Source organism: Palaemon carinicauda, chromosome 8 (genome assembly GCF_036898095.1).
Source record: "Palaemon carinicauda isolate YSFRI2023 chromosome 8, ASM3689809v2, whole genome shotgun sequence".
Classification (NCBI taxonomy): domain Eukaryota; kingdom Metazoa; phylum Arthropoda; class Malacostraca; order Decapoda; family Palaemonidae; genus Palaemon; species Palaemon carinicauda.
Genome location: NC_090732.1, coordinates 163891611 through 163914455, shown reverse-complemented (window position 1 = coordinate 163914455; position 22845 = coordinate 163891611). Strand labels below are relative to the sequence as shown.

Sequence of the window (22845 nt, the reverse complement as noted above, 5' to 3'; positions counted from 1 at the left end):
TTCTATGCTCTTGAGTCTGTTACCATGGAAACCCCTTCTAAGGGTAACAGTAACCTTCTCGACACAACAGCTAGCCTACCAGTGGGTCACTGTGTCTTTAAGGAACGGTCCAGCATTGGATTCTGTAGCCCTGTTCTCATAGAACGATGGGGACGCTACGATGTAGGAAAGAAAGCAGAATTCCACTCAAGCTGATGCGAGTGGGGGGATTTCTTTCAAGTCAACTGGCAACGTGACAGTGATATGGGGAAAAGACCTGGGTGGTGAAAGTCCTTTGGGATAGATTCTGCCCACCTTTCGTCAACTCTAGCCCTCCCTTCTCTTATAAATCTCTGTCTTTCCAGTCTTACCTACAAAATCGCAGAAAGCTCTGGCCCTAGCGACAGAGGAAAAAGCACTCAAAATTATCTGAGACAGTTCTTCAGGCCTTTACAGTCAACTTCTTCAGGCCTTTACAGTCAACTTTTCCTGAGGGAGAAGTTGACTGGGGCTTTGAGACTGGTCATTGTCTTCTTCCCATACCATACACCATTCAAAATAGAGACAGCAAGTACCATACTGTCTGCCATCAGGAAAGAAGACTTCATGCTTTTTCAGTACCTGAAGGATACATACTTCCAGATACCCGTTCATCAGTCCTACAGAAAATACCTCCATTCTTCCCTCAGGTGGAAAGCTTATCTGTTCAAATCCTTGTGCTTGGGGGGCTGTCTACCTCCCCAGGTGTTCTCACTCACCTCTTCTTGGGCCCACTGTCTACCTCCCCCTGGTGTTCCCACTCGCCTCTTCTTGGGCCCACTCAAACGAGATTTGCCTCTAGAGGTATCTCGACGATTAGCTGATCCTGTCACCCTCCAGGAGGCAGTTGTTCCTGGATAAAGACATACTTCTCATTTTGCCACAATTTGAAAATCGTGATCAATCAGTGAAATCCAGTCTCATGACCTAGCAGAGACTGAAGACTAACCTACAGTAGATCTCTTTGTGATCAATCCTTTCATCATCCATCTCCAAGTGATCGTTCCTATCGTGATTAATCTCCACGCATTTGTGCTCGACATTCTCAGGCTACAAGCGCTCTGTCTCCACATGCTCTTCTTGTGCTCACTCTAATGGGATTTGCCTCTCGTGGCATCTCGACGTAGTATGCTGATAGATACATCATATGATTGTATCAGCACACTCAGGGAGGTTAGTGCAAGCTGTTCCTGTATGACCAATAACTTCCAGCTTCTGGGACACCTCTTGTCATTGGAGAAGCTCATAGTGAAGGGCTGCCTCCACCAGTATCACTTCAGTGGTGTTTGAAGTGTCACTGGTCAGCAACCAAGCTACCAGAAATTCCCCCTGCCATCTGGTTCTAGTGGAACAACTTGTTACACTAGAACCTGGTGGCTGAACGATGATAACTCAATTCCCAACCTCCAGAGTTGCTGCTGTTCACAGAAGCATCCAAGGAGGGATGAGACGCACATCAGAGAAACCAGACTGCCTCAGGATGGGGGTCTACGGTAGAAAGTGCCTGCATATCAACTTGCTGGAAGTGCAAACGGTGCTACCATCATTGCAAGCTTGCTAGGAGAGTCATGGCTTACGTCAAAAGACAAGAGTGTAATGTTTCACAGACCCTTGGCAAGTTTGCAAAACAGTTACACACCTGGGCAGCTATAAATGAGGTATTACTGTCAGCAAGGTTCTTTCCAGGAAAGAGGAATGCTCTAGTAGACACGCTTAACTACTAGGGGGCAAGTTGTAGAGTCAGTGTAGTTCCTGCATCCTTGCATGGGAAAAAGGCTTCTTGCTCTTTCGAGATCACCATCAATTGACCCGTTTGCCTCTTGGCTGAACAAGAAACTTCCAGTCTTATGCTTTCCAGGTCAAGACCTGTCGTCTGTGTTCAAGGACATCTAACACAAGCAGGACAATCAGGACATAAAAGCCTTTCTGCACTTTTGCCAGATTTGCCAATTACTTAATGGACTATTGACAATAGCAGTCCTTAGCATGACTGGTTACTCTCAAGTGGCTACATGTTGAATGGTATCCAGATCTGCTAATGAACCTTGTCGAGGTATCAAGAGATCAACCCATCTTCTATGATTAGTGACATATAAGGGATACTTCTCCAAATGAATTGTGGATTTCCTCATCCACCTTCGTCGAGAGAAGCTCCTCTGTCTTCGCAGTAAAACACTATCACTCAACATTTACCCAGGTTTCAGACTGAAGAGCTTAGCCATTTCCTCTCTTGTGTGAATTGTGTAGGCTCCTGAGGAGCTTCAGACAGTCTTAGCCCTCCCCAAGAACCCAAACCCTGAATAGGATGTCACTCAAGTCCAGCGGAGACTGAACATTTCATCGAGATGGGCGTCAGATGGGGATCTAACTCTCGGTACTGTTTTCTCAATATCCTTAACCTCTTAGAGAGTAAGCGAGCCATATGACATTTCAGGTATCACGAGTTATTCTGGAAAACGGAATAAGATCTCCTTCACCTTTGAACTGAAGTTCATGTCCAAGGCCCAAAATCCAGCCCTTCATGACTAGATTTGAATTGCTCTCCATCTCTTCTTTACAAAAAGCAACCAGCAAAGACACAATGATGGTACCTAAAGAGAACTCAGGGTTCCATGTATAGCACCAGAGACACTTTCTTGGTTCAGGAGTGATAAAGAAGATATTAAAGAGCAATCTTTCTTTGGGCTTTGTGAGACGATCAGATATGCTTATCCAACGAGAGAACGGATAAGCAGAAATATCGTAACTACCCTAACTTTCAGGAAGACCCTATCAATGGCATCTGTCTTAAAGACAGAGAGTTTGGAATAACAAACAACCTTCATTGCCCACTACCTATGGGGGTATACTGAATAACTTTACCCTTGATCCTGTGATATCTACTTAAAAGTAAACTTTGGTAAGCAGACCTAATATTAAAGTAGGAAATATCTGGACTTAGGCAGCCAAATTGATAGAAAGTAAAATTAAATGCTATCAAGAACATTAAGTATTTCCAACATGGGAGAGCAAAGAAGACTTAGCTTTGTTTGTGGAAGAGTATGTAAGATAGTAAACAGTAGTTAACCTATCTGAGAGAGAGGGTGAGGAGAAAGGACACAAGTTTAGGAAGATGTTTTTAATTAATATGTATTTGTGAATTTGTATTTTCATATATAAAATTTTCAATATTAATCTTACCCGATGATCATGTAGCTGTCAACTCTGTTGCCCGACAGAAAAATCTAAGGTCGGGATACGCCAGCGATCGCTATACAGGTGGGGGTGTACATCAACAGCGCCATCTGTCGAGCAGGTACTCAAGTACTTCTTGTCAACAAGAACTCAATTTTTCCTCTGTCGTGCCACCGGCAAGACCTACTTGGATACGCTGTTGTTTCTGGAGTTGTTTTTCACGATTTTGGTGATGTATTCGCTCTAGATTTTAGCCTTCGCTATTCAGGAACCTTTATCATTAGCTTATCAAGCTTTTTGATTAGATTTGGATTAATTGTTAATGAACTTTGCTAGTTTTTGGATTTCCCCCTTGACTATTTCTGGAATTCAAGATGTCTGACCATTCTCAAGTCCCTAAGTACAGGCAGTGTAGTGTTAGGGCTTGTTCTAGGCGTCTTCCGAAGGCCTCCATAGATCCTCACACCGTTTGTTCCAATTGTAGGGGTAAATCCTGTCAATTGGAAGATCGATGTGAGGAATGCGCTGGGCTTTCGGAATTCGATTTTAACGAATTCCTAAAGAATGCACGTAGGCTAGAGAAGGATAGGATCAGGAGGAGTTCTTCTCGCTCTTTTGATTTTTCCTCTCCCCATGCCCCTCAACCTACTCCTTCCCCTGTAGTGGTGACTCCCGACCCTGCTACTAATGCTCAACCCTCCATGGCGGACATGATGCGTGCCATTCAGGCTCTTGGTGACAGAGTGGAGTCATTAGCTAATGACCGTAATCAACTTTTGGCCGATGTCAAAGAGTTGAAAGCGCGAAGTGCAGTGGGAAGTGTAGTGAGTGCAAGTGAAGTGAAAAGTGTCAGTGTCAGTGTTGCGCATAAGGGTACACCTGTTCGTGCCAGTCGTCCTCCCAGTCCGGGACCTCTTGCAAGCTCCCAAGCCCAGGGGAGAAGCAATGTCGAAGGACCAAAGGGTTCGACAGGCCTTGATCAGCGTACGGATGTACCCTCAGTGGTTGCGGACGTATCTGTCAGAGATCGTCCCATCCACAAACAGACGAATGAGCCCTATCATTCCTCGTCTGTGGAAGAAGTTTCGAGGAAGAAACGTTGGACCAAGGTCTCACGACCTCTCAAGCGTAAGGTCCCTTCCGAGCGAGTCCAACGGCCCAGGTGTAGCCACTGGGTCAGTTCGGACTCGCCGCAGTCTTCCGAAGACTGCACACCTCCCAAGAGAGGTAGAGTGGTTCCGCAGCAGGCAACTACTCCGTCTGTTGCCGCACCAACCACGGTAGACCCTAAGTGGTCCATGCTGCAGACTATGCAGTCTCAGCTTGCGTCCTTCATGCAGGAGTATCGTGCTGAGAAGGTTGACACTGCACCTGTTAACCTACAACCTGCCACGGTTGTGCGCTCAGCAGATACTGCGGCTGCCTGCTCCCACACTCCACCTGTGAGAGCTCCACCACCGATGCGCAGTCGACCCTACCAGACGCATGTTCATGCTGCACCCTCCGTTGACATGCGTGAGCTACCACATCAGCAGTGGGAAGGTGCTGTCGAGCTGCCGTGTTTTGATGCAATGCGGCATGCTCCGCAACCCATGCGGCATGCTCCGCAACCCACGGCAGTCCCTCCCACGCACCAGCACTCCGCTTTTGTTGTTGCCAGCTCGCAGACTGACCAGCAGCGGCATGATGTTGGATCCACAGCAGCTACGCATGCACCCGTGCTGCCGGATTCAGCTGTTCAGCTTTCTGCTCCACCTTTGCCACTTCCTCCTCAGCTTTCGGATAATGGAGTATCTGATGACGATGAAGCTGCGCATTTGGACGATCCGCACTCCGACTTAGAAGAACCCAAGTCTACGCCTCCCTCCTTAGACTTTAGGAAAGTCCTTGCCCTGTTCAGGGAGTTGTATCCGGAACAGTTTGTGTCTGCAACCCCTCGCTCTCCTCCCTCCGAGTTTGCTTTAGGCATGCAGTCAGCAGCTCCTGTCTTCACCAAACTCGTTCTCGCACGCTCATCCAAGAGAGCCTTGAGGGTTAAGGGAGAGTGGTTGCAGTCCAAGAAGCAGCTAGGAAAGACTGCTTTCATCTTTCCACCTACCAAGCTTGCTTCCAAATCTAGCGTCTGGTATGCCACGGGAGAGGAACCCGGCTTGGGAGTTCCTGCCTCTGCCCAGGGCGACTTCTCAAGTCTGGTTGACTCTCCCCGCAGGCTGGCTATGAGACGATCTAAGATTTGCTGGTCCTTTTCTGACATGGATCATCTGTTGAAGGGAGTTTTTCGTGCTTTTGAGATCTTCAACTTCCTCGATTGGTGTTTGGGAGCTTTAAGCAGAAAGACTTCCCCTTCGGATAAGGACTCTGCCATGCTTATCATGTCTAGCATGGACAAGGCCATTCGGGATGGGTCTGGTGAGCTTGCGGCTTCGTACGTGTCGGGAGTGCTTAAGAAGAGAGACCATCTTTGTTCCTTCTTGTCTGCTGGGATCACTCCATGCCAGAAGTCGGAGTTGTTGTTTGCTCCGCTTTCCAAGTGTCTCTTTCCGGAAGAGCTGGTCAAGGGGATGGCTGCCTCGTTGATCCAGAAGGACACCCATGACCTGGTGGCGTCCTCCGCACGTAAGGCCAAAGCTTTACCTTCCGTGCCTAGACCTAGGATGGACACACCAGCGTCTAGGTTCATCCCGCCCTTTCGTGGCAGAACCTCCAGCAGAGGAGGTACCCGTGCCGACAGTCATCGTGGCAAATCGAAGAAGGGTTCCAAGTCCTCAAAAGGCAGAATCTGACTGCCTACCTCTCCAGACAGCAGTGGGAACCAGGCTCAAGAACTTCTGGCAGGCTTGGGAGAACAGAGGTGCAGACGCTCAGTCTGTGAAGTTGCTAAGGGAGGGGTACAGGATTCCGTTCTGCCGCAGTCCCCCTCTAGCAACTTCTCCCATCAACCTCTCTCCCAACTACAAGGAGAAGGACAAGAGGCTAGCGTTGCAACAAGAGGTGTCGCTCTTGCTACAAAAGGGAGCGGTAGTCATAGTCCGGGACCATCAATCCCCGGGCTTCTACAACCGTCTCTTCCTGGTAGCGAAGAAGACAGGAGGTTGGAGACCGGTGCTGGACGTCAGTGCTCTCAATGCTTTTGTCACCAAGCAGACGTTCACAATGGAGACGACGAAGTCGGTCCTAGCAGCGGTCAGGAAGGAAGACTGGATGGTCTCGTTGGACCTGAAAGACGCGTACTTTCATGTCCCCGTCCATCCAGACTCCCAACCTTTCCTAAGGTTCGTCTTTGGAAAGGTCGTGTACCAGTTCCAAGCCCTGTGCTTTGGCCTAAGCACGGCACCTCTTGTGTTTACAAAACTGATGAGGAATGTTGCCAAATTCCTTCACTTGGCAGACATCAGAGCCTCCCTCTATTTGGACGACTGGCTTTTAAGAGCTTCGTCAAGTCGTCGCTGTCTGGAGAATCTCAGATGGACTATGGATCTGACCAAGGAATTGGGTCTCCTGGTCAATATAGAGAAGTCCCAGCTCGTCCCATCTCAAACCATTGTCTATCTAGGTATGGAGATTCAGAGTCGAGCTTTTCGGGCTTTTCCGTCGGCCCCCAGGATCAGTCAAGCCCTAGAATGCATCCAAAGCATGCTGAGAAGGAACCGATGTTCAGTCAGGCAGTGGATGAGTCTAACAGGGACACTTTCATCGCTGGCCCAGTTCATCGAGTTAGGGAGACTCCACCTCCGCCCCCTTCAGTTTCATCTAGCTGCTCACTGGAGAAGGGACATGACGCTAGAAGCGGTCTCAGTGCCCATTTCCGAAGAGATGAGGTCTTCACTGACGTGGTGGAAGAACAGCATTCTTCTCAAGGAAGGTCTACCATTGGCTGTTCAGACCCCCGACCACCGTCTCTTCTCGGACGCATCGGACACGGGCTGGGGTGTGACACTGGACGGACAGGAATGCTCGGGCACGTGGAATCAGGAGCAAAGAACACTTCACATCAACTGCAAGGAGCTATTGGCAGTTCATCTGGCCTTGATAAACTTCAAGTCCCTCCATCTAAGCAAGGTGGTGGAGGTGAACTCCGACAACACCACAGCCTTGGCGTACATCTCCAAGCAAGGAGGGACTCATTCGAGGAAGTTGTTCGAGATCGCAAGGGACCTCCTCACTTGGTCAAAAGATCGAAAGATTTCGCTGGTAACGAGGTTCATTCAGGGCGACATGAATGTCATGGCAGATCGCCTCAGCCGGAAGGGTCAAGTCATCCCCACAGAGTGGACCCTTCACAAGAATGTTTGCAGCAGACTATGGGCCCTGTGGGGCCAGCCCACCATAGATCTATTCGCTACCTCGATGACCAAGAGGCTCCCGATGTATTGTTCACCGATTCCAGACCCAGCAGCAGTTCACGTGGATGCCTTTCTTCTGGATTGGTCCCATCTAGACCTGTATGCGTTCCCTCCGTTCAAGATTGTCAACAGGGTACTACAGAAGTTCGCCTCTCACGAAGGGACACGGTTGACGTTGGTTGCTCCCCTCTGGCCCGCGAGAGAATGCTTCACCGAGGTACTGCAATGGCTAGTGGACGTTCCCAGGACTCTTCCTCTAAGAGTGGACCTTCTGCGTCAGCCGCACGTAAAGAAGGTACTGTACACCCAAGCCTCCACGCTCTTCGTCTGACTGCCTTCAGACTATCGAAAGACTCTCAAGAGCTAGAGGCTTTTCGAAGGAGGCAGCCAGAGCGATTGCCAGAGCAAGGAGGACATCCACTCTCAAGGTCTACCAGTCAAAATGGGAAGTCTTCCGAAGCTGGTGCAAGGCGAATGCAGTTTCCTCAACCAGTACCTCTGTAACGCAGATAGCTGACTTCCTTTTACATCTAAGGAATGTAAGATCCCTATCAGCTCCTACGATCAAAGGTTACAGAAGCATGTTGGCAGCGGTCTTCCGCCACAGAGGCTTAGATCTTTCCACCAACAAAGATCTACAGGACCTCCTTAGGTCTTTTGAGACCTCAAAGGAGCGTCGGTTGGCCACACCAGGCTGGAACCTAGACGTGGTTTTAAGGTTCCTGATGTCAGCAAGGTTCGAACCGCTTCAATCAGCCTCTTTTAAGGATCTCACATTGAAGACTCTTTTCCTCGTTTGCTTAGCAACAGCTAAAAGAGTCAGTGAGATTCACGCCTTCAGCAGGAACATAGGTTTTACATCTGAAACGGCTACATGTTCCTTGCAGCTTGGTTTTTTAGCCAAAAACGAGCTTCCTTCTCGTCCTTGGCCCAAGTCGTTCGAGATCCCAAGCCTGTCCAACTTGGTTGGGAACGAACTAGAGAGAGTACTTTGCCCAGTAAGAGCTCTTAAGTACTATTTAAGACGTACAAAGCCATTACGAGGACAATCAGAAGCTTTATGGTGTTCTATCAAGAAACCTGCTTTACCGATGTCTAAGAACGCAGTTTCTTATTACATCAGGCTTTTGATTAGAGAGGCCCATTCTCATCTGAAGGAAGAAGACCTTGCTTTGCTGAAGGTAAGGACACATGAAGTTAGAGCTGTCGCTACTTCAGTGGCCTTCAAACAGAACCGTTCTCTGCAGAGTGTTATGGATGCAACCTATTGGAGAAGCAATTCAGTGTTCGCATCATTTTACCTCAAAGATGTCCAGTCTCTTTACGAGAACTGCTACACCCTGGGACCATTCGTAGCAGCGAGTGCAGTAGTAGGTGAGGGCTCAACCACTACATTCCCATAATCCCATAACCTTTTTTAATCTTTCTCTTGAAATGCTTTTTATTGTTGTTTTTTGGGTTGTACGGAAGGCTAAGAAGCCTTCCGCATCCTGGTTGATTTGGCGGGTGGTCAAATTCTTTCTTGAGAAGCGCCTAGATTAGAGGTTGTGATGAGGTCCTTTAGTATGGGTTGCAGCCCTTCATACTTCAGCACCTAGGAGTCGCTCAGCATCCTAAGAGGATCGCTAGGCTCAGTAAGGAAGACGTACTTAAAAAGGCAGAGTAATGGTTCAAGTCGACTTCCTTACCAGGTACTTATTTATTTTATGTTTGTTATTTTGAATAACTGCTAAAATGAAATACGGGATACTTAGCTTCTAATGTTAACATGTATGCTGGTCTCCACCCACCCCCCTGGGTGTGAATCAGCTACATGATCATCGGGTAAGATTAATATTGAAAAATGTTATTTTCCTTAGTAAAATAAATTTTTGAATATACTTACCCGATGATCATGAATTTAAGGACCCTCCCTTCCTCCCCATAGAGAACCAGTGGACCGAGGAGAAAATTGAGTTCTTGTTGATAAGAAGTACTTGAGTACCTGCTCGACAGATGGCGCTGTTGATGTACACCCCTACCTGTATAGCGATCGCTGGCGTATCCCGACCTTAGATTTTTCTGTCGGGCAACAGAGTTGACAGCTACATGATCATCGGGTAAGTATATTCAAAAATTTATTTTACTAAGGAAAATAACATTTTCATTGAAAATTTGGTAGCCTTCATTAGATGCAGATGCTCTTTTCTATTTATTTTTACGGTAAATTTTTTTACTTTGACTTTAAACAATTTTAATTCATGGTAGATTTTTTTTACTTTTATTTTAAACAATTTTAAGACGGTGGGCGTATTCATATGTTTGTTTGCTGTATGGATATAGCTTTATGAACAAATTTTTATCAAGACTGCTGTTGTTTCTGTTGTTTTAATGCCAGATAATGCTTTGAGATTCTACCTATGATACACTAAGAAAATTTCCAGCTTAGCTAAATGCCATTGCGGTTATATTCCCTTTGCCTACTCATACACTGAATAGTCTGGCATATTCTTTACATATTCTCCTCTGTCGTCATACACCTGACAACACAGATTACTAAACAATCTACATCCAAGGGGTTAACTATTGCACTGTAATTGTTCAGTGGCCACTTTCCCCTTTCCAAGGGTAGAAGAGACTCTTTAGCTATGGTAAGGAGCTATTCTAGGAGAAGGACACTCCAAAATCAAACCATTGTTCTCTAGTCTTGGGGAGTGCCATAGCCTCTTTACCATGGTCTTCCACTATCTTTGGTTAGAGTTCTTTTGCTTGAAGGTACACTCAGGCACACTATTCTATCTTATTTCTCTTCCTCTTGTTTTGTTAAAGTTTATATAGTTTATTTAGGAGATATTTATTTTAACGTTGTTACTCTTCTTGAAATATTTTATTTTTCCTTGTTTCCTTTCCTCACTGAGCTATTTTCCCTGTTGGAGCCCCTGGGCTTATAGCCTCCTGCTTTTCCAACTAGGGTTGTACCTTAGATAAATAATAATAATAATAATAATAATAATAATAATAATAAGAACCACCATCACACTATGGAAGATCGATTTACATTGACCTATTAAAGAATAATATTGTGTGCGCATAAGTAGTCGGTGTGATTTGCCTTAGATATTTAGCATCCATCCCATTACCCTCTTATAAAGTTTCTGAAGGTTGATCATCATCAAACAAGGCATATCACCAAAATATTTCAATTACCTTTGTATCCAGTTTTAGCTTTTTATGAATTATTATTCAGAAAAATAATGAAGGAGTGAGTGTGAAGTTTCAGTGCTTTGTTCAGTTTCTGATAGAGTTAATGAAACTGAATAGAATTTTTTTGTACTGAATGATATATTTTTTCAATAAAACCTTTCTTTCCAATAGGTAATGAGGGCTTTGGAATATCTCCCGAACTTCGAGATTTGTTTAAAACAACTATTGCCATTCAACCTGGTCGCACATTGATGACTGGTATCGACTCACTCAATGTGTCTGTAGCAACTGCAGTGATCCTTCATAATATTACTTCAAAATTATATGCTACAAAGACCAAGAGCTATGTAACAAGGTGATTATGTTTTATAGATAATGTAAATAAAGATGTTCAAATTTTTTTATATGAACCTTTAAGTCAACCTGAGGTTAGAATATCAATTATTACTGTCACTAATCAAAGTGGTTCAGGGAAATTATTGGAAAAAATAGCCTGTATGCCATAAAATCATATCAAGTTCTTGAGGATTTTAAGTAAATTTGCTGATATAAATTCAATGAGAAAAAAATGCCAATAGGGAAAGAAAAACTAAATTGCAAATATTTGGTAGCTTATGTAGTATTTTAATCCAGATTTAAAAATATCTCCAACTTTTTATGTAGAAATTATTTAACATCTTTACGCAGAAAATTATTAAGTATTTTGGCTTTAAAATTTTAGGTTTGGAATTGCATCAGCTTCACAATCAGGTCTAGAAAAATCCTTAATTATAAAATTTAGTAGCATTTGTAATGAAGGTTCTTGCAGAAGTAAATGATAGGTATCAACACCAATAGTAAAGACCGCAAAATATCAAGTTAGACAGGACCATTTTCAGAGGTACAATAGTAGATAATTGAAGAGTTTATAGAAAATTCCTACTGAGATTGACTAATTTGTTGTTTTTAATAGGTAAGTCGTCTTTAATTGGATGTTGTCACTTCTACTTTGCTGTAAGTTGTTAATGGAATGAAAACTCACTTGGTGGTGATGCTGTAAGTTAATTGCTTTGTTCTGATAACCAAGAAATGCACCAGCATTAGTCTTCCATAAACTGTCTAGGATGTTGAGCCACCACGTAAAACAAAACAGGTAAACACTATTCTGTTAAGTTGATGTAGAATTTCTAGAAATCTTACAATTCTCCTTTAGTACATTAGACTTTCAGTACTTTAGTGTATGAGGTAAAAAGGCCAGAATTAGTCAGGTTTACTGAGTTTACTGGCAAAGTTGCCAATTTTGAAAATTGTTTGTAATTGAGCAAAAACCCAGTCAAAAAATTAAAGACCTGTTTGTCTTAAGTATAATTTTGAGTGTGATGCTTGGGAAACAACTTTGATTTGAATACCATAAGGGGGTTAAAGTGTCAATCTGGTACATTATTAGAAAATTACATAAATGTTCATTCTAGGTACACCATCCCTGGTCATTTACTTTATTATTTTATTATATACAGTAATTATGTTTACTATGTTTTTTCAATATTTAACTTAGCCGGTGATTATATAAGCTGCAACTCTGTTGCTCGACAGAAAACTCTACGTTAAAAATCCGCCAGCGATCGCTATGCAGGTAGGGGGTGTACTTCAACAGCGCCATCTGTCGTGCAGGTACTCAGTACTCTATGTAAACAAAGAACTCAATTTTCTCTCTGTCGGGCCACCGGCAAGACCTACTAATTCACTGTGCTAACTGGATTTGTTTTCACAACTATTGGTGAAGTACACTATTCTAGTTTTGAGCTTTCGCTATGCAGGTGTTTTATCTTCATCTCAAAACTTGAACTCGTTTTGGATAGATTTAATTATGGTGACAAAGAGAGTATGGACTTTCTTTCACTTTTAAATGGCCGACCCTTCCCTTAGACGGAAGTGTGTTTAGGCTTTTAGTAATTATCTTATCACGTTATAGATTTTCCTCTATATATTTTATATCTCTCCGCCTTTATTAGGCCTCTTCGATTAACTTTCCATTTTTTATAAACATATAAAATAAATTTTAATGCTTTGTTTATATAGACCTTTCCTGAGAGTAGGCGGTCCTAACTTGGAAACCGAAGTTAATCAACATTGAGCCCTTTATATCGTCTTTAGCTTTTAAAGGATTTAAAACTTTTTAAATGTAATATTTTATGAAAGAATTTCTTTGATAGTCTTCGTACTGTTTTCAAAGATGAACTAACGTTTAGTTTTTTATGCTACGCAGTTGTTGACGTTCAGGACGTTCAACATGCGCTCTATCGTTACGATAGAGAGAGAGTGTATCACGGTTTCACTTTGCAGTAAGAGTAAATCGATTCTGACGTTTTGTTCATTCTTTCTTAGCTTAAATGTTTTAAATTCTAATTTAAAGGAACTTTTTATTTGAAAAACCTTTCAGTTTTTTCCTTTAGTCAAATAACATGTTTTTTTGAGGATATATAATTGGGCTCTTCTCTTAGGTGCGAAATCAAGAGAGAAAGAGAGAGAGAGATAGAGACGGAGGGAGAGAGAGGAGAGAAAACGTTCCGTTCAAGCGGGTAACGTTGTTCTCGTGTTACTCTCGTCCCTAGTCTCTATACGGGGAGGAAGGATAAAACGTTTTTAGGTTTTTATTCTCGTCCCCAGGCTATGTGCGGTGAGAGATTGAAAACGTAGTTATATGAACTAGTGTTTAGTCTCTTTCCCAGCCACTGATTTTTCTTTTTATCTTAAAATATGTTTTCTGTTTTTTGCTGGTATTATGAGCTTGCATTATACGACTAATTTCGCATTTACTACCTTTTAATGAAGGGTAGAATTGCGTGTTTCAGATAGAAATAAGTGCAAAACAGAAAATCGAAGTGATAAAGTGATATGCGCAAAATGTTACAGTGTTGCGTCCGAGGCGCAAAGTGTTACAGTGTTGCGTCCGAGGGTTCGTCTGTTCGTACCTGTCGTTCACCTAGTCCGGGACCTCTTGCAAGCTCCCAAGCCCAGGGGAGAAGTAATGTCAAAAGACTTATGGGTTCGAGAGGCCTTGACCAATGAACAGACGTTTTCCCTCTATGGTATTGGGTGTTTCTTACCAAGATCTCCCCTACCATAAGACGAGAGAGACGTTGTTTCTCCTCGCCATCCGTAGGCTTTTCGCATAAGAAACCTGTCACAAGGTTTCGAAGCCCTTAAGCGAAAGTCAGTCCTTTCAGGACAGGTCCAGCGTCCTGGTTACAGCCATTAGGACAGTTCTGACCCTATGCAGTCATCGGATAACTGCTCGCCGCCTAACAAAAGCGTAACACAGACTCCGAGAGTCTTTTTTTGTAGGCAAAGTGTTGCGGTCACAGACGTTACCCTCGTCTATTACCACAACCATTTCCGTTGATCCTTAAGGGGTTGTATGGCAAAACATGCAGTATATGCTTGCCTCCCTTATGGAAGACTATTCTGCCGATTAGTCCGTTGAGTCTAGCCGTTTATCTCATCGATATCCTGGCTTTCAGCCAACCTAACGTTCCTTTGTGCTTACTGTTGACGTTGGCGTAGCTTAGTCACGTCAGTCAGGTTGTTTAGAACCACACTCGATGCGGTCTCGTGTGGTTTTTCAGCCGCATTTGGACGTTAGGCCACTGGCTGATGCTCCTGTTGACGTTCTAGACGTTCACTAACAATCGGAGTTGACTTGTTTTAACGCTGTGCGTCAACCTCCGCATTCTAGAGTTGTTTTGACTGCTCAGTCTAGGCAGTCAAAGCAGTCTCGAGTGGACGCTGTACGTCCTCACACACCTGTTGTGGTTGACAGTTCAGTTGTTGACAGTTCACAGACTGTCAAGCAGTTACATGACGTTGCGTTCTGGTCCACTACTAATGCACCAGTGAGAGACTCGGCTTTTATCGGACAAGGTTCCTGTAGATGAGGAAGTTGCTGTTCTCCCTCCTACTGATATTCCCTTGAGGACTCTGTCAGATGGAGAGGAGCCTTAAGCTGCTTAACCTCCTATGGACTTTAATTAAATCATGATGATTTTTTTAAGGATCTTCGTCCGGATCTTGTAACTGCTGCTCCTCGTTCGCCTAAACGTCAGAACTTACACTAGGCCTAGCTACTTCGAAGCCGTTGTTTTTAAGCTAGTGCTCTCTCGCTCTCCTAGAGAGCGTTACGTTGGCTAGGCGACTGGTTTTTCACCAGGAGGAGTTTGGGGGATACAGCCTTTGCTTTCCCTTCTTTTAAACTGGTTTATAGAGCGAGAGTCTGATATGACACGAGAGAAGTTCTCGGCTTGGGAGTTCATGCCTCTGCCCAGATAGACTTCTCAATTCTGGTAGACTCTCCCTGGCGCCTAGCCAGGAGACGCTCCAAGTTGTTTACAGGTCAACTTCTCAGCTGTTGTCGAGCCTTTGAAGTTTTGCTGTACTATTATGTCACGCATAACAAGGCTTTCAGGGATGGTAAACGGTTCCACCTCAGTCGCTAACCCCGTCTGTTGCCACACCTACTCCCGTAGACCCTAAATGGGCTTTGCTGCAAGACATGCAGTCCAAGCTTGCGTCCTTGATAGAGGACTTAAATGCGGAGAAGAACCTTCTGGCCAACAACCTTCCAACCGGTCGGTTGTGCGCCCTGTTGACGCTGAGGTAACCTACTCGCGTCTGCCAGTTGAGGTGGTTCCTCCACCGATGCGACCCAGTGTGGGTTGCCAGCCGCACGTTGACGTTAAGCGACGCTCGGAGGTGGTTGTTGACGTTCAGGACGTTCAACAACCAGCAGAGGTGACTTGTTGTGACGCAGTGCGTCAACCTCAGCAACCCGGTAGGGTGTTGACTGCACAACCCAGACTGTCTAGACAGTTTCGGGTTGACGCTGTGCTTCCTCGCGCACCCATGGTTGTTGACAGTTCACAGACTGTGCAGCAGTTCCATGATATTGCGTCCGGCTCCGTCACGCATCCACCAGTGCGACCGGATTCAGCGAGTCAGACGTTGCCCACTCCGTTGCCGTTTCCTCATCAGTTTCGGATGAGGAACCCTCTGATGTGGACGTTGCTGAACAAGACGATCAGCCCCCAGCCCTGCTATCCATCCAGAAGATGCTGAAGAAGGAACGCTGCTCAGTCAGGCTGTGGATGAGTCTGGTAGGGACGCTGTCATCCGTGGATCAATTTGTGTCACTAGGAAGACTACACCTCCGTCCTCTTCTATACCATCTAGCTTTTCACTGGAAAAAGGACAAGACGCTAGAAGCGGTCTCGATCCCGGTTTCCGAAAAGATAAAGTCTTGTCTGACTTGGTGAAAGGACTATATCAACCTAAGAGAGGGTCTTCCCCTGACTGTTCAGACTCCCAACCACGTTCTCTTCTCGGACGCATCGGACGTAGGCTGGGGTGCGACATTAGACGGTCGGGAATGCTCGGGAATATGGAACTCGAGTCAAAGGACAATGTATTTCAACTGCAAGGAGCTAATGGCAGTATGTCTGGCCTGGAAAAGCTTCAGGTCTCTCCTTCAAGGCAAAGTGGTGGAGGTGAACTCGGACAACACCACGGCTTTGGCGTACATCTCCAAGCAAGGAGGGGCCTACTCTCTGACGTTGTACGAGATCGCAAGGGACCTCCTCACCTGGTCAAAAGGTCTAGACATATCACTAGTAACGAGGTTCATCCAAGGCAACTTGAATGTCATGGCAGATTGTCTCAGTCGGAAGGGACAAATAATTCCAACATAATGGACCCTCCACAAGGATGTATGCAAGAGACTTTGGGCCACCTGGGGCCAGCCAACCATAGATCTCTTCGCAACCTCGATGACCAAGAGGCTCCCAATATTTTGCTCACCAATCACGGACCCAGCAGCAGTTCATATAGATGCCTTTCTCCTAGATTGGTCACATCTAGATCTATATGCATTCCCTCCGTTCAAGATTGTCAACAAGGTACTGCAGAAGTTCGCCTCTCACGAAGGGACAAGGTTGACGCTAGTTGCTTCCTTCTGGCCCGCGAGAGAATGGTTCACCGAGGTACTTCGATGGCTAGTAGACGTTCCCAGAACACTTCCCCTAAGGGTGGACCTTCTACGTCAGCCACGCGTAAAGAAGGTACACCAAGGCCTCCACGCTCTTCGTCTGACTGCCTTCAGACTATCGAAAGACTCTCGAGAGCTAGAGGCTTTTCGAAGGAGGCAGCCAGAGCGATTGCTAGAGCAAGGAGAACATCCACCCTTAGAGTCTACCAATCGAAGTGGGAAATCTTCCGAAACTGGTGCAAGTCAGTATCCGTATCCTCGACCAGTACCTCTGTAACTCAAATAGCTGACTTCCTCTTATATCTGAGGAAAGAACAATCTCTTTCAGCTCCCACTATCAAGGGTTACAGAAGCATGTTGGCATCAGTCTTCCGTCACAGAGGCTTAGATCTTTCCAACAATAAAGATCTACAGGACCTCCTTAAGTCTTTTGAGACCACGAAGGAGCGTCGTTTGGTTACACCTGGTTGGAATTTAGACGTGGTACTAAGATTCCTTATGTCAGACAGGTTCGAACCGCTACAATCAGCCTCCCTGAAAGATCTCACCTTAAAGACTCTTTTCCTGGTATGCTTAGCCACAGCTAAAAGAGTCAGTGAGATTCATGCCTTCAGCAAGAACATCGGATTCTCATCCGAAACGGCTACATGTTCTACAACTTGGTTTTCTAGCCAAAAACGAGCTGCCTTCTCGGCCTTGGCCAATATCGTTCGATATTCCAAACTTATCGTATGGTTGGAAATGAACTAGAAAGAGTCTTATGCCCTGTAAGAGCTCTTAAGTTCTATTTAAAACGAACTAAACCTTTACGAGGCCCGTCTGAAGCTTTATGGTGTTCAGTTAAGAAACCATCTTTGCCTATGTCAAAGAATGCTTTATCCTATTTTATCAGACTGTTAATACGAGAAGCTCATTCCCATCTGAATGAGGAAGACCAAGCTTTGCTGAAGGTAAGGACACACGAAGTTAGAACTGTCGCAACTTCCGTGGCCTTTAAACAAAATAGATCTCTGCAAAGTATAATCGACGCAACCTATTGGAAAAGCAAGTCAGTGTTCGCGTCTTTTTATCTTAAGAATGTCCAGTCTCTTTACGAGAACTGCTACACTCTGGGACCATTCGTAGCAACGAGTGCAGTAGTGGGTGAGGGCTCAACCACTACAATTCCCTAATTCCATAACCTTTTTAATCTTTCTCCTGAAATGTTTTATTATTGTTTTTGGGTTGTCCGGAAGGCTAAGAAGCCTTTCGCATCCTACTTGATTTGGCGGGTGGTCAAAGTCATTTCTTGAGAAGCGCCTAGATTAGAGGTTTTGATGAGGTCCTGTTGTATGGGTTGCAACCCTTGATACTTCAGCTCCTAGGGGTCGCTCAGCATCCTAAGAGGATCGCGAGGCTCCGTAAGGAAGACGTACTTAAAAAGGCAGAGTAATTGTTCAAGTCGACTTCCTTACCAGGTACTTATTTATTTTAAGTTTGTTATTTTGATAACTGCTAAAATAAAATAAAAAATCCTTAGCTCATAATAATGTAAACATTTATTGCTGGTCTCTACCCACCCCCCTGGGTGTGAATCAGCTTATATAATCACCGGCTAAGTTAAATATTGAAAAATGTTATTTTTATAATAAAATAAATTTTTGAATATACTTACCCGGTGATTATATATTAAAGGACCCTCCCTTCCTCCCCAATAGAGACGCAGTGGACCGAGGAGAAAATTGAGTTCTTTGTTTACATTGAGTACTGAGTACCTGCACGACAGATGGCGCTGTTGAAGTACACCCCCTACCTGCATAGCGATCGCTGGCGGATTTTTAACGTAGAGTTTTCTGTCGAGCAACAGAGTTGCAGCTTATATAATCACCGGGTAAGTATATTCAAAAATTTATTTTATTATAAAAATAACATTTTAAGATTTTTTTTTTTTTCATATAAACCTACCAATCATATACAGTATATGTCTAATACTATATCTGTATCCTAAGTGTTCCATGCTTTAGATTCACAAACAACTATATATTAGATGAAAAGAAGGTACTATAGTCAATTGACATAATACCCATCTGGAACCACTGTCACATCTTAATCACCTTCCTTGATTTTCATATACAGTAAACCCTGTACTGTATGTCATCAATAGTGGTGTGAATGGAAGGTTGGCATTCCTCCCCCCCAAAAAAAAAAAAAAATTTTAATAGTGCTGTGATGCTTTTGTGTGATAATACCAGGTTTTTCAGGTAAAGCCTGTTTTGTTGAAAATTATTAATCTACAAGGCTTTGAATTTGAGCTTCCAGAAATTTTGTGAAGTTTGTGGCATAGTGGACTAAGGTGTTAAAGAGTTACCAGTTCCTTCTAGGGATTTCTTCAAACCTTTAGGAAAGTTGCAACTAAACTAATAGCAGACAATGATTTTCCATCTGAATCTCTCAGTAGTGTTGCTTGTTGTCCCAACTCTTATTTTGATGACCACTTGTCTTTCGTCGCATAACTTAGTTCTTTTGATTAGAATGCGTAAGCTTTGATTTTAAAGGAATGGGTGGATTCTAGGCTAAGCTTGACTTACTTTTTGGAAAAAGAAAGGAATGGGAAAAGGCCAATTTTATCACAAGGAAATTTGATTATTCAAGAAATAGTAATTGGCATCTAAATAATGTGGTACCAGTTTAAAGATGTACATTTGCAATCTTATTTTATAATTAGATAATACTAATCCAATTTCAGATTCTTAACATTTTTTCAGAGATAATCTTTTCTTTTAACTGTAATGCAAATTTATATTTTTCATCAACAATAGTATATGCAGTATTACATATCAAATATTACTTAAACATAATGTATGTATGAACTACTTTTATTCATTTTCGTTATTAGAATTTATCACTGAAAAGTTTACATGGGTTAACTATAAATTTCTCATGTATATCTGTCAACGATAGATGGGCTGTTGTACTGTGTGGAGAGGGAGAAGGGGCAAAGAAGGCTGGGTGCAAAGGGGTGCAGTCAGTTTGAAAATGGATCATGAGAGTACTTATCGTAAAATTATGAATGGGTTGATTTTTATTTAATAGGTTACAGGGGTATATGGTTCTTTGTATTGCAAATGGCCAAATCAGCAGATATAGAACTTGTGAATATCGAGTGCTGACTGTAGTCTGCCCTTGAATTTTATAAAACTGCACCTTTCTTTGACTCCTTTCTTCATGTTGTTTGTGGAGGAGTTGAGTTTTAGGACCCTTTGAGACTATACTCTTCACCCACTGAGAAAATGTCCATGCTCAAAAATGATGGAGGCAACCCCCAACCTGAAGCTCCTCGTTGACGAGATCTCCTCCCTTTGTGTGGTTTACTAGTTCCTCTGTTTCCCTTGAAGGATGTCCAATGACCTTTTGCTCTAAAGCCAAAGTTTGACTGGGCCTGGGATAGGGCCTCATCTTGGTAGGGGTAGCTTTGCTGTCCTCGTTCTTCTTGATGAAACATCTCTGTAGGTCGAGGTTTGGGATGGGAAACAGGAGCTGGTCTCTTTGTGGGAAATTTTTGAGCCTACTGCTGGATCTTATAGGCTGCAGATTTATGAAACAAAGTTTTCTTCTTTTTAAGGAAGGGCCAAAGACCTTTCCTCCATTTCTTTTGAAGAACCATAACCATTGCCTACATATTGTCTTTGACTACAAGAGCTTGGCAGAGTGAAATTTCACACTGGATCACTACAAAGATTCCTCAACCTCCACTTTTACCAGAGTAAAGGCAACCATATCTCGACCTTTTCTCGGGTAAAATTCTGCATGGCTTCATAGATTGGCAAACCTAATAACTTGACTACTGCTGAAGTGGCTATCTAGGATTCCCTATAGCTCCCATATCCATGGAAGCCATGATAGACACTTAAGTTGAACAAAGTCTGTCGGGCACTAAGTTCTGTAATCCAAAGGTGATCTGGGACCAATGGGAATTGTTCCCCCAATTGATTGGTCCTAACCTGAGCATCCCACTTCTCGGGAAGGAAGACTACGAAACCCTTTTAGTCATGTGAAGCCTTCAAACTCTTTTGAGTATACTCCTACAAATGGACTACACTCTTTGGGCAAGGTAAAATCACATTTGAGCATTATCTACCTTATTGACTCAGAATTTGGAGAAAAAATAAGGTAAAAAAACAAAGGAAATTAGCTTATGTTAAAAACAGAAAGTGCATGGAATGAATATCGAATTGTACAGTGCCAATGCAACCATTTAATAAGGAAGAACACTGAATGTTGTATAGTATATACAGTTTGTAAAAGTGAAAAATCTGGGAAGCAGCAACAGGTATTGATAAATTATATCATCTAGTGGGAATAAAAAAAGATTCCCAGATGGTTATAATGACCAAAACTTAGTTGACAACTTACTAGAACTTTAATTGTATTGTCTGTGAAAATTGTGAATCAGATTAATGCTGAATCATAAGCACAAATAAGGTTAACCAGACTTAACAATGTAACAAATGATAAGGTTATTAGGATTATTAAAATGGGCAAAGAACACAAACTATGTGACTGATCTAATACCAATATCTGAATAATAAAAGTAGAAAATTTTTCAAGTCTTGTGGAAATGATCCCAAAAATATTGATTGCTAGTATGAGAATGTAAGTGTCCTAAATCAGAGAATTTTGCTATAGTTATATCAGTTCTGAAAGGTGCTCTCAATTACCAGGACTTGCATTCATATAGACCTATTTCAAAGTTGTCTTTTGTGTCAGAAGCACTAAAATGTAATTATTGAACAACTGGTATGTGGAAAGAATTGAAGCATTGCTGGATAACCAGTCAGCATACAGACAATATATTCTACGGAGATAGAAATATGTTTTATCAGAAATGGTACATACATACATACATATACCAAGGCACTTCCCCCAATTTTGGGGGGTAGCCGACATCAACAAAGAAACAAAAACAAAAAGGGGTCCTTTACTCTCTACATTCCTTCCAGCCTAACAAGGGACTCAACCGAGTTCAGCTGGTACTGCTACTGCAGAAATGGTAGACTATGATAAATGTGCATCCCGATTTTACTTTATTTTACAGCTTCTTTTGACACAGTTGTGCATGAACTACTGTAAAATGATATAAGATACATCAGCATTGATGATGAAGCTTTTTGGTATCGAAACGATTAGTTGTTTGAACCATTAAGAAGTGGGATGCAAGCAGGGAAGTGTTCTAGGCCCAATTCTTTTTCATATTGGTTCATCAAAAGTATTACAGAGACATTGAGTAAAGTTCAAGATATTTGTGAATGACAATTTTACTTCTCCATAAATGACATTGATGATCCCGCAGAGAATTTAAACCACATTCTTATTATTGTTAAGGAATGAATGAAATTTAAACAACTAAAACTAAATTAAGATAAAACTGAGTTTATGGTGTATGGCAAGAAAAACAAATTAAAAAAAACATCGTTGACATCCAAATAGATATCAAAGATGTGTAGAGTTACTGGACTGCAATTTGTCTTTGTGTTCAAATAAATAATGTAGAAAGAATCCCTGGATATCATCTCTAAAACATAGTTTTTATAAAGAAATATCGAGATGACTGTTCTGTTAAGAAACTTGTGATAAACTGTGTTATTACCCGAATTGACTACTGCAGCTCTATCCATTACAACTTACCCAAGGTACAACTTAAGAAGTTACAAAGCATAATAACCAAAGGAGGAAGATTGATAAAGGTTATTAGGCTACACCCAAGAAAGGTTGCCCTTGCATGGATTGAACTACACTTACTGTTTATTAAAGATACAATAACTTATCAATATCAAGTTATCAAAGCTGAACGTTGAAAATATTTATATTTGCCACGCATTGTGTAGCCAACAAATAATGTTGACACGAGTCTAGTTACGGATTGTTTTATTGGAGTGAAGATGCCCCTTAACTGTGGATTCTAGAGCTTACAAAAATATGTGGCCCAAGATTGTATAACAAGCTGTCACTTGACATTAGATTGACTGATGATATAAAGGCTTTCAAGAAAAATTTTTAAATATTTTTTCAACGAAGTGCTATGATAAAGGGGATTTGGCAATTGATGTGGACTGCACTATATATGATTCCTAA

At 42.9% G+C, this 22845-nt stretch overlaps 1 protein-coding gene across 1 annotated transcript in view; it reads left to right on the top strand.

Annotated features, from left to right (window-relative positions):
• LOC137646093 (rRNA methyltransferase 1, mitochondrial-like) overlaps positions 1 to 11118 on the top strand; it is a 62316-nt gene extending 51198 nt beyond the window's left edge. The window contains exon 4 of the mRNA XM_068379285.1: positions 10890 to 11118. Coding sequence (XP_068235386.1) covers positions 10890 to 11077 — 188 coding nt within the window. The 3' untranslated portion in view covers positions 11078 to 11118. The remainder of the gene's footprint in view (positions 1 to 10889) is intronic.
• Positions 11119 to 22845: the final 11727 nt, after the last annotated feature.